This window comes from Antedon mediterranea, chromosome 6, assembly GCF_964355755.1.
Source record: "Antedon mediterranea chromosome 6, ecAntMedi1.1, whole genome shotgun sequence".
Taxonomy (NCBI): Eukaryota; Metazoa; Echinodermata; class Crinoidea; order Comatulida; family Antedonidae; genus Antedon; species Antedon mediterranea.
The window spans coordinates 10,209,776-10,223,099 of NC_092675.1; the positions used below are offsets into that span (position 1 = coordinate 10,209,776).

Consider the following 13,324-nt stretch of genomic DNA (forward strand, 5'->3'; position numbering starts at 1 on the left):
CCACAACCATCGTCTTGACAGTCGAAAGTCAATGCTAGAAATCAAATTGTCGCGCTATTGTTAGTTAAACTGATCGTTTTCAAACAAACTTTGAACGATCAACAATGATAGTCAACTGGAAAACAGGCTTCAACCTTTACTTTTCCTAGCATTACGCGTAGGCCAAGTCGAACGATTTTAGTCGAAATAGCAAGGCATTCTCAACTTTACCTTCCTTTGACTTTAATAGTATTTATTCGTCAAACGAACTTACTTGCTTAATACTTCTACCATGGAAGAGTTAATAGCAACTACTGTATTTATTTTACAGATTGAGTTTAAATCGTGGTCAACAAAAGAAAAAATTAAAAAAGAGACCAGAACAAGAGAAGTGTCTTAAACTGAAGCAAAAGGGCAAAGCAAATCACTGAAGCATCTGTTACCTCAGCAGCATTCATTTTATAACACAATGATGAAGAACAGACTCGTGTAAACCGATTTACAGAAGTCTATTTGAGAGATACTACTTAAGAACCACTATTATGCCATTTCCGTGAATGGATTTAAACGTGAACGTATACATCACCCCTCAAAACATCAACTGTTAACTATCATTTTAAAATACATACAAACATAGGGAAAAAGGGCAATAATTAGCATGATTTAGGATGGTTAAATCATAACGAGTATCTTTTTTAATTTAGCCAAAGCCACCTGGGATAAACAGAAATATGATGGCCAACAATATGGAGAAAAACAATGAAAATGGACCTGAAATTATAGATGCTGAAGCCAATCATCTGCAAGCCTCAAGTAGGCCTACAACAGATGTTACTGATCCTTTTGGCAGACCTGCATCTAAAGTTTCTTCAGTTCAGTCTGATAATTCCGGTTCATTGACATTAGTAAGCTCATCTGTCAGTAAAGACAAAGATAAGGTTGGAGCCAGTACTGATAATACAGCAGACAGAAAAGAATTAAAGCACAGCATTGTAGACGTTGGTAAAGAGAGTAAAACTGCTGACGTCAGCACTGCTCCACAATGCTGAAGAAAAGTGGGATATCAAGATTAAATAATGATGAACAATAATGAGATGACAATTAATGTGACATTTTGTAAAATAATTTTATAACGATAATGATTGGGAAATTAATTAGAGCGTTTATTTTTAATATCTGCATGATTCTTTGTTGATAACACATTTTTATAACATAATTATCATAACTTTCAATTGTTGAGTGTAGAACAAAATACATGTTATAGCTTTTGGTGTGGTGTGAATATTATGTAAATCTTGATGAGTGTACTGTACTCAGTTGAAGCATGAGCGGTCACCGCCCGTAAGCGGCTACCTCCCTTAACGGCCGCACTTCCAAAAGCCCGTTTGTTCTTCCTATCTAATTAGTGCATTTGGTACCTTCCGTAAGCGACCGCGGCCACCTTTTTTAAAGTAAAAAATTGATTTTTTATATGGTAAATTACCTCCCATAAGCGGCCCAAAAAATTCGTATTGACTATTGATTTTTGCATATTGCATAACCGTTAAATAAATGGATAAATACTAGTAGGCCTACATCTGACGTTTTTAATCATTACTTTTAGATGAGATGAGAAAAATACACAGATTTTGATCGACCATTGTCATGCATAAAGCTTTTAATTGTCTGATAATCATAATACCTGATCCTAAACAATAAATACAATTAGCTCGAGGATTTAGATGCCGAAAAATATCATGCATAGCCATTAATACGTGATCTTGACCCTCTATCGACAGAACCTCCCGTAAGCGGTCATTTCCACTTTTTCCGGTCGCATTATTTTTTTCCCTATTAGGTTAAGGCAGAAACTATAGAGGAATCCTTACATGAATATTCATGATGTGACGGAAAACCCTGGAAATAGTTTTCACGCGGTAATCGAAAATGATATCTCGTCGCGCTGCTAGGGTAGCTGCTGCAAAAACTCACCAACCATGTACCGCACCTTCGTACATGGGAAAATCCATGAACAGCTAATGCAAAATAGTTGAGGAGCCAGAAAGGGTTTACGTGCACCCTCTAGCAAACTATGTTAACAATGTTTTTTTGCTTCCTTATATCAATACAAATCAATTTTTTGCTCTTGGCCGAAACAAAATTGGGATGCTTGGTCAGTACAGCGGCTAAAAGGTCAATATGGTCAAAGTTAGAACTGTGCGTAACTTGGTAACTACTAGGTGTATTGGAATATTTTTTGTACCAAACTACTCAGAAGACCCATATTTCTATTCACTCGAATGGAAAACTTTTGCAAAAATATCAATATCTCAGCAACCACTAGTCAGAATGTTGTCTTTGCTTAATATCAAAATACACTCATATTGATATCACTCTAATGAACAAGTGCCAAAAGACATATCATGGAAATATTTAGCAGCCAGGTCAAAAAATGAGTGAGTGGCCGAGCGGTTAAGACAGTGGAACCGTAATTACGTAGCCATAACATCGGCAGGGGTTCGAGGCTCACTCACTCCATGGTTCTGGTGGTAGAACGAGTTTTCTCGGATAAGTACTATAAACCGTAGGTCCAGTGTACACATCTAGCTCGTGTGCCCTTTAAAGAACCTGTACACCTTTCGAAACGAGTAGGGGTTACCCCGGTGTATTAGTACATCACAGCCACTGATCACCAACTGGGCCCTCTGGGAGACCAGTCTTCGACTGAAGAGGTTACCCAGTATAAATATATATTTCAATAAATCAATCAAAGTGATAGTTTTGGTCTGAAAATACTAGGAATGAATATGTTTTAAAAAAATAACAAGAAAAAGTGGAGCCTTTCTTTTCAGATATCACATGATAAATTGAAACGTGTTGCCCACGATACACCATACGGTAGGCTACTCCAGGCCCGTAAACTAGTTTTTATAGAGGGGTTCGAATTTGAAAGCCTTTCATAGACCTACCAATTACGATTAATGTGTATGTGTCTATTAAATTTCAAATACACCTGCTCTGTGGATGATGGTTTTCAGTGGAAGAGATGGCGATTAGGAGGGAGTTCTCAACCTCAGAACCCCCCCCCCCCCCCCATCGTGTTCGGATTGAGTAAGGATGTTTTGATAATATGGACCTATAGTTGACCAGAAATTAAGTTATGTAAAAATCGTATCAAAGTTCCAGCTTGGAGTCAATTGTATAAAACCTTAAAAAGATATTTGAATCTGAAATATACACATAGGTCGTGCCAATTTCAATGGTAGGGGTGATTGAGGGAAGGGGTCGTCTGCACCACCTCAGTTCCATCATGGTTGGGGCTGAGGTAAGAAATGAAAACATGGACCTTTTAGTTGATACAATCGTATCAAACTTCTCAATTCTCTAACAATAATGTTGTTGTTTGTACTGTCTACTTTTAATTTATGGATAGGGAAAGTCACGCCGTCTCCACACACATAGACTTCCCAACTCATTATGCTATAATACCAAATTTAAACTCTTGCAATATTTCACTTTAAAACTATACCCACTTTCTTTCTTGCTTGTGTGTAAAATTATGAAAATCTAAAGACAAATCAAATAAAACCGTTACTACAGTAGTATGACTATGTTATTATAAACCTAAAGGACATTTTTGTTGGATTTACTAATAATTTAAGAAGCAAGTAAATGAATGAACCATCATACTACATCAGTGCGCATGTGATTTTAATTAAAACTAGTATCCTAAATATAGGTTTGTGAATAAAGATTACTATGCAACTAATTTACATTTTTTTTTTTTTTTTTTATTTATTTGGTATATTAAAAATACAGCCAATTAAAAAACGACAGTAAAGGACTGAAATAAATTGCATTACAAATATATAACAATTAGTTAAAATTTCTATAAAAATAGAAACATCCTATTAAAATTAAATATCGTACCATGAATTAAGAAAACATACAAAACATTCAGTTATTAAATATCTTAAAAATACAGGGGTACCAAATTACAACAAGGAACTAAATAAGGCCCATTGACTTAACAAAAAAAAAGCTAATTTGTATTAAAAAGATTCAATATAACTAAGTTTGTTGCATCAAACAGCTTATTGGAATGGAAGGAAACATTGGAACATCTGAACAAAACAAACCTAAGTTCTTTAGAATTAAATTATTAATTTTTAGTTTTAATTAAAATCACATATGAATGATGTTTAAGGTCTACCGTGCAATGTCATAACAAACATGGTAAGCTTCTTAATTAGTATTAGCTATACATTATTATAAGTTAGTGATTCCAACAAAAAGGAGGACAGGTAAATAAACAATATCTATAATATAGTCATACTACGGTTACTTTGATTTGTTTTTATTGTTCAACTATGGTTTTAAAATATGTAACAGTATACTGTATAGCATTTGTCATTCATTTACCTGAATTTTTTAAAATTGTTAAACACTGATATAGTTTAGATCTGTAATTATAATACTAAATATTAATAATGATCTTGGTGATGAGAGATTTAACTGTGATGTTATTCATTAAAATTAATAGAATTTCCTACTTAGGACTTCCGATACAAAGTATTCATAGTATATACCATACTCAAACAACAGTCAATGATATTTTGATATTAAGCAAGACAATATTCGCTTGTTTTTAAAAATGTAAGTGTGCTCCACACAAAAATGTTTGTACTAGCTATAGGTTAAATGTCAAAATAAGGTGTTTTTTTAACATTTTGTGTATTTCTGTTGTATTAGAGCAAAAATAATTATATATATTGCGAGTAATTTGAGACTAAAATTATAACTTTCTGACTAGTGGTAGCTGAGATATTGATATGGCCATTTTCTTGACCAATGGTCAAAAATAAAGTTTCACGGTCATTTTTGGCAAAAGTTTACCATTAAAGTGAATAGAAATATGTATCTTCTGAGTATTTTGACACCAACTACGACCATATCTGCCTAACAATTTCTGAGATATGAAAAGTGTGCTCTAAGCCAAAAATGTTTGTGCCGGCTAATGTCAAAGGTCAAAATTAAGGGTTTATTGACAGTTTATGATTTTTATTACATTAGAACAAATATAAACATATACTTTGCGAGTAATTTGAGACCACAATTATCACTTTCTGACAAGTGGTAAATATTCATATGGCCAATTTCTTGACCAGTGGTCAGAAAAGGGGGTTCTGTCCACTATGGCGCGCCAAGCTGTCATTTATTCAAGAAATAGAGATATCTTAGTTTTTAATAGAGATATCTTAGTTTTAAATAGAGATATTTTAGTTTTAAATAGAGATATCTCTATTAATAGAGATATCTTAGTTTTAAATAGAGATATCTCTATTTAAAACTAAGATATCTCTATTAAAAACTAAGATATCTCTATTAAAAACTAAGACCACAATTATCACTTTCTGACAAGTGGTTAATGAAATATTCATATGGCCAATTTCTTGACCAGTGGTCAGAAAAGGGGGTTCTGTCCACTATGGCGCGCCAAGCTGTCATTTATTCAAGAAATAGAGATATCTTAGTTTTTAATAGAGATATCTTAGTTTTAAATAGAGATATCTTAGTTTTAAATAGAGATATCTCTATTTAAAACTAAGATATCTTTCCGATTAATAGTATATTGTACAAAATAAGGACGGTTCAAAAGGACGATAGTCGGGTTCATTGCAATGAGTATCGACGTGTTCACGCTTAAATTTATTTTTCGTATAACAAACATGGAGATAACAATTATCTTCATCTACATCTTCTACTCCTCCCCACTGACTGTGCTTGGAATAACACGTATTTTATAAACAATTTTCTAGGCATTGACCGCAAACCAGAGATATCTCTATTAATAGAGATATCTCTATTAATAGAGATATCTCTATTAATAGAGATATCTCTATTAAAAACTAAGATATCTTAGTTTTTAATAGAGATATCTTAGTTTTTAATAGAGATATCTTAGTTTTAAATAGAGATATCTCTATTAATAGAGATATCTTAGTTTAAAACTAAGATATCTTAGTTTTAAACTAAGATATCTTTATTTCCGAATAAATGACAGCTTGGCGCGCCATAGTCCACTTTTGACAAAAGTTTTCCATTAGAGTGAATAGAAATATGGGTCTTCTGAGTAGTTTGGCACAAAAAATATTCCAATACACCTAGTAGTTACCAAGTTATGCACAGTTCTAACTTTGACCGTATTGACCTTTTGGCCGCTGTACTGACCAAGCATCCCAATTTGTTTTCGGCCAACAGCAAAAAATTGATTTGTATTGATATAAGGAAGCAAAAAAACATTGTTAACATAGTTTGCTAGAGGGTTCACGTAAACCCTTTCTGGCTCCTCAACTAAAACAAAATAAATAAAACGTTATAACATATACATATTAAATGAATTAATTAACAAGGCCATATAGATGGCTGCAGTCGCGTGCTTAGTGTTTACCGACCGACCGACCAACCTACCAACTGACCGAAATTACTGAACATGTTTAAAAATGTTGAAATGTTTAAAAACAGTTATATTTTTTTAATTTACACGTGCGTAGCCTGTCACTTTTGACGTGCTCTTATAACGTAATTTCGAGTTGAAAAGTAAGTCAAGAAAACAGAAATCGGGCAAAAGAGTGCGCAATAACATTTAACGTGCAGTGCGCGCGCAAAAATCTGCGCACTCATGTCAATTTTGTAAACGCTTAAAATTGCCTGAAACGTACTCTTATTTCATCGAAAATAAATTTTGAAAATTTTAAGCGCGTGTACGCATGCGTTACATGCGCTACGCACGTTATTGTATTGCCATATGATGATTTATGCCCTGAAATTTATGAGTACCAAATTTTATTTAATTGTGATTCATGGTTGTGAAGATATGATTACAAACGTGATTTCGTTAAATCGTGCGTTGACCGCGTAATTTTTTATTGCGCACCGTGAAAACATAACCACATCGATTCCTGGCCATAAGGAATATACTGTGAACAATAGACTTAGCTAGATTAAACTGATATCAAGATAAGGTCAGAAAGCGATAAAACGCATAGTGATACCGGACCGACAGACAGACCGACCGACCGACATAGTGAACTATAGAGTCGCTTCCACGCGACTAAAAATCACGAATAACCTCAGAATCAAATGTGATACAGGATTAATTATACCATAGCTAGGCCTACATATTAACGGATTCTGCTAAAAAAGGCAAGTAAATTAATTCACGATGTTTGTATTTTACCTTACCAGCTAGGCTTACAAAACTAAGCCCAACTAAGCTGGGCCTAAACGGGCCTAAACTAAGCCCAACTAAGCTGGGCCTAAACGGGCCTAAACTAAGCCCAACTAAGCTGGGCCTAAACGGGCCTAAACTAAGCCCAACTAAGCTGGGCCTAAACGTCTAAGAGAGAACTTTCGAGCTACTTAGGTAGTGCATTGTTTTTCTCTTTTTATCATAATTAACCTTAATATAACGCACATTTAAGGTTTAATGTTCTTAAAGTTATAAAATATGCAAAATGTTTACAAAACCTAAAAAATTGCAGGTCTAGTGTCTTTAACTAAAACATCGAGAGAAAAAAAGAGTACAGTAACTCCGATCTGCACTGCGAACGTGCATCAGACAGTGTGCTTTGCAAGTATGACTTCATGACGAAGTGCGAACAATCATCCTAAAATCAAAGAGTAAGTCATGTGAATTAGATCCTCTACCGACATGGCTCCTGAAGGAGTGCCTTGAGGAACTTCTGCCTTTGATAACAGCTATCGTCAATGCATCACTACAGACGGGTTACGTTCCACGCGATTTTAAACATGCGCTTCTTAAACCTCTCATAAAGAAACGTAACCTAGATCCGGAAACTCTTAAGAACTATAGACCTGTATCTAACTTACCATTCATGTCCAAAATCCTTGAAAAAGTTGTTGACGCAAGCCTAGAAGAACACATTGTAATTAATGGCGTTCATGAGTGCAATCAGTCGGCATGCAGGAAATTTCACTCAACGGAGACTGCCCTTCTGAAGGTCTAAAGTGACATTATCACGTCTCTAGACAAGGGTTACGCTTCTGCGCTTATACTACTTGACCTTTCAGCCGCCTTTGATACGATCGACCATCAGACACTACTTCAACGGCTTTATCATCATTTTGGAGTACGTGGAAATGCCCTAGCATGGATTTCATCTTATCTGAAGGATCGTTATCAATCAGTTTTCATTAATAATGCGCGTTCGAATCCACTTCCCCTTAAATATGGAGTACCGCAAGGATCGGTCCTTGGACCGAAGTTTTATTCGATGTACACAAAGCCCATTGGAGACATCGTTCGGCGACATGGACTCGGCTACCAGTTGTATGCGGATGATACGCAAATGTACGTTTCTTTTCGCCCAAATGACAAGTCAGAAATACAATCTGCTCTAATTTCGATGGAAAAATGTGTTTCAGATGTCAAGGTATGGATGACCCAAAACATACTGAAATTAAATGAAGGAAAAACGGAAGTGATACTCTTTTCGTCACGGTACACTAAGACCAGTATAAATTTGGACGTGAATGTCGGAAACATAGTTCTAAAACCAACGTCGACTGTGAGAGACCTCGGAGTAATATTCGACAAACATCTTACTATGGATTCACATGTACAATCGATCTCGAGGCAGTGTTATATGCACTTACGTAATATCTCTCATATCCGACGTCATCTAACATATGATGCCACGAAATCATTGATACAACTACAACTACAACTATTGATAAATTACAAAAAGTCCAGAATACGGCAGCGCGAATAATTACGAAAACCTGTAAATATGAGCACATTACACCTATTTTAAAGGAGCTCCATTGGCTACCGGTGCAGGCACGCATAAAGTATAAGTTACTTGTACACACCTTCAAGGCATTGCATGATCAGGAGCCGACTTACATCAATGATATGCTGAAGGTTTATCAACCAAATAGGCCATTACGATCACAGGATTCTTTTACTTTATGTGTTCCTAGAGTTAAAACTAAATCGTATGGTGAAAGGTGTTTCATGAAGGCCGCGCCGACTCTATGGAATGCTCTTCCATACCAGCTCCGCAGTGCTTCTTCCTTGAACATTTTTATGGGGGAACTTAAAACACACTTATTTGTGTCATACTACAACAATGATTGATTTCAATTTGAATATAGTATATTGATGCCTATTTTTGTAATCTTGTATTTTTCTACTGCAATTTGTTTGGTCAATTACTGTGCAATAATATTTTTAATCAATTTAATTAAAATTAAAAAAAATAAATTAAATAAATAAATAAATAAATAAATAAATTAAATAATAATTAATATGTAAATAAATTGTATTTTTGTAATCGTAGTTTAAGAAATTCCGACCTATTTTGTATATCGTTCATTTTATTTTTCTATTTTATGCGATTTTAATTAATGTACAGTAAGAATATTTATAACTTAGTTTAAGAAAATCTTATTTCGAATAATTTGAGGTTACTTTTGTAATTATTGCTTATGATGTTTGTCTTTATGATGTGAAGCGCCTTTGAGCATGAGTTTTCATGAAAAGGGCGCTATAGAAATCTGGTAAATAAATAAAAATAAATAAATGAGTTCAGGCATGACTCATGAATATTTATGATATATGCACGGCCTCTATAGTTTCTGCCTTAATCTAATAAATAGGAAAAAAATATGCTTCCCGATCTCGATAGTGGCTGTTCAAACTCTCCGCGGCGCATGTGTCCGTTAAGGGGCGCAGCCACATATAAGTCCTTTGATCCTTGGACGTACTAGCTGTACCATACTCATGCTCAGATATACCACAGTTGCTTTGTAACCAGTATCATTGTCCATGTGATTTGACTAGCAACAAAAGGGTCTTGTGAACCAGCCAGCCACGCGCGTCTAATGCCTTTTGTTTCGTAAAGCCCATTTCACACCATGCGTATAATTTTCGACAAACAATAATTTGTAAAATTCAATATTAAAGCGTCTGTCTCGTACCTATGCGTAATATTTAAATTTCTCTTCTTCTGAACTGTGTTCACCAGTGACTGCAGTATTTATTTAGTTGAGCTTTCAGATTATGTCTGGCTAGGTGAGTAATTATAAAATATTCTTTAATATTTTACAAATTATTTAAAGTTGTGAAATAAACGAAAGGAGCTTATCATCTTATGTTGGATTGTTTATGTTATGAATATTTAATGATTACGAAAATGATAAGATCGTATCATTCCAAGTCAAACATAAATCTATCTGTATCTATCTTACAGTCCACGTTCGAATTAGGACTTAGATAGAGGGGATTCCATGTTTCTTACAATGTTCTTCCTTGCGTTGGCCTACATCTTATCTACACTATCAAACTAGTTTAACAAAAAAAAGTGTGACGTACCCAAATATGGTAGTGAATTGACGCAATCCTGTCCATATGGTTATGAGCACATCATATTTCTTTTCACATACAGGCAGAGCTTTAAAATATTATTTTAAGAGCAAGGGTACTGAGCGATGAATAATTTACGTAGTTAGTAGTGATGTATGATCGTCCGTATCACGATTATTAACGTTGTGGTGCTTCCTTACATATTATAGATTTATGAAGTAATTATTCATTCCATACCGTAATTACAGTAGGCCACATACTACCTCGCCATCACTAACTAGAAAGTGTTTGGTGTGATGACACATAACAAGTATACATTTGGCTTTATAATATCCCTCCCATTTTGGTTTCAGACTACTAAAATCCAAATGCGTAGTTCTAAACACCAACATATTTGTGGCGTAAGGTAAACTATAATCACTATAATTATGCTTTATGCTGTGAAATATAAGGGTTATACATATGCAAAATACATATTAATAACATTATTTGAATTTTAAAACAATGATTGTTTTATTCTGGGTTTCAGACGCTAACGAAGTTATGATAGAGACTGTTCCAAACTGCGTGTCAAAGTCAACATGCTGAAATTAAACATGTCGCTCTAATTTGATATCTGGGTGTATTATTTCTAAATAAGTGTTTATACAGATATGGCTATAAGTAAAGCTATACAGCAACAGAACAGACGTAGGATTCGTATAGGACATTCATCGACGTTCGTGATAAAAATGAAGTTGGTTTTTGCAGCCATGACACTTGCAATTGTTTATGTACAATCCGGCGTAATAGTTCAGGGACCACAAAGCATTACAGTTATCGAAGGAGATACTGTGATACTCTCGTGTAGAGCTGATGGTTTAGATGAAACATCAGGCCAAGCTGTTATTTGGGAAGAGACAAGCTCACATCCAACCATCAGCCATAATCGGCAGATTGTCAGAGAGGAGAAAATGAACAGATTTTCAATTGTAGGTAACGAGACAAATGGTGAATACAATCTTCAGATAACATCAGTCATTCCCGAAGATAACGGAATATATTCATGTTCTGTTTTTCGAGGTTCGAGCACAAATGCGTCAGCATTTCTTACAGTTCTGTATCCTCCATCCAATAAGTATCCTGTGTGCTTTCCGCTTGAAAATAAATTACAGTTTACAGAAATCGAGATGTTGTCGATCGTTTGCAAAACGGGAATATCGTATCCACCAGCAAACGTATCGTGGATGAACGCTAATAGCCAAGTCATTAACGATACAAATGTGGTATTGATCGGCGACGAATACATTGTGTCTCATAAAGAAGTAATTTACAATTACCACGACGGAGCTTCATTTACTTGCTCTGTATCACATCCACTGTGGTCTAAACCAAAAAACTGTTCAATAGGTCCATTGTACATTCTCTACCGACCATTGATAACAATATCAGTGCAAATGACAACCGCCAATGTCGAATTAAAATGTGTAGCTATTGGAAACCCGTCAACATTCACGTATAAGTGGGTGGTGTTCTTGGGCAATCAGACGTCACCACAAGTCTACTTTAAAAAGTTAGATATTATGAGTGAAACTGACAGTCTAATACTACAGAGAACGGATTATTATAGCGCCGAACTAGTCGTTGAATGTTCAGCTAGAAACTCAGAAGGAGAAGGACGAACAAATGCTACCATCATGCTATCCTCATCTCATTGTCGAGGTAGTACAACTAAGATTATAGATGTGTGTCGAACCATATCAGTTCCGACTATTTGTGTATTGGTCATTCTCATTATTTTATCTTTGATAGCCATTGTATTCCTAATTATGAAGATACAAAAGCTAAGAAAGAGCGCCGCAAAGACTGATGTATCAAACGTAAGCTCGAGGGTGGAAATGAAACGGAAAGGTAACAACGGTGTTTATGTTACACTAACTGAATCGATCGAAAACTTGGAAAGAATTTGATACCAACATTAAACTAAATTCATTCATTTATCAATGGTAACCACTTAAACGAAAAGTCAACAAAATAAAAAGATGAAATTTAAATTAATGAATGTTTTTATCTATTTATATAATTGTATACGTAGAAACTGTACATAATTGAAGTAAATTAGAGGAGTCTTTTAGATACAATTCTTCAATCGTCTCTCTTTGATCAAGATTTAACAGTTTGATTGTGGCAATGTAAATCATCCAATGATCAACCTGCCTTTATTAAGCTCTAAACTATGTGTCATTTAAGTAATCATAAATAATTATTAGTATTATTGATTGTTACTCTACGAATATTAGCAAAATAGCAATACCTCCAAAACATCAATAATGAATTATCTGTAAACGTACTAGAATCGATTATTCTTTCTTATCATCATTTTGTTGTTAGGTTCAATTTATACAAGAAAATTCTCTTCCACTAAACACAATTCTAATTTAATCATAGGCCTATACGTTATACAAGAATATTTAAGTTTCGCACGACAATCGTATTAGAAGTTAACGAAAGCGTTATATTAATATTATCAATATAAACAAATACACATTGTACCATTATAATAAAATTAAAATATTCGAATATACAAGGTACTAAACAGGTATAAATCTAGAATTATTAGTAAAAAACCTTATAAACGAATGAGAAATATTGCTCATACATTCTAAGTTACATGAAGCTTAGTCATTATGAAACTTTACCCACTTTCTAAGATTTATATTACAAATGTGTCGCTTTATATTCTTATATTATAATATAACATAACAAAAAGAGGGGAGTAAAAGCATATCAACTATGTCAATTTAGGTAGTAACTTGCATAATAAACATGATTGTTATTGCTAACGCATGTTCATTGACTTATGGGATTTATGTTGTGTATAATGGAGAAATATTTGGGCTTTATTAACCTACGCACAGATTAGACCAATGTATCATTATCTAATTTTTAATTTCAATTCCTACTGTATATAATAGAAATGTTTTATTTTAAGGTCTG

General features: G+C 34.3%; 1 protein-coding gene across 2 annotated transcripts; it reads left to right on the top strand.

Annotated features, from left to right (window-relative positions):
• Positions 1-9,949: 9,949 nt before the first annotated feature.
• On the top strand, positions 9,950-13,202 carry LOC140051505 (cell adhesion molecule 3-like). 2 transcript variants are annotated; one of them, XM_072096745.1, is made up of 2 exons: positions 9,950-10,057; positions 10,878-13,202. In XM_072096745.1, exon 2 carries the CDS (start codon positions 11,002-11,004, stop codon positions 12,295-12,297), a length of 1,296 nt encoding a protein of 431 aa, XP_071952846.1. In that variant the 5' UTR covers positions 9,950-10,057; positions 10,878-11,001; the 3' UTR covers positions 12,298-13,202. The 2 variants fall into 2 exon arrangements, with proteins under 2 accessions (XP_071952846.1, XP_071952847.1); XM_072096746.1 differs by lacking the exon at positions 9,950-10,057 and adding an exon at positions 10,689-10,754.
• The last annotated feature ends 122 nt before the right edge of the window (positions 13,203-13,324 follow it).

Excerpts from the sequence above, each read along its gene's own strand:
- LOC140051505 (XM_072096745.1), top strand. The coding sequence starts at position 11,002 with ATGGCTATAAGTAAAGCTATACAGCAACAGAACAGACGTAGGATTCGT.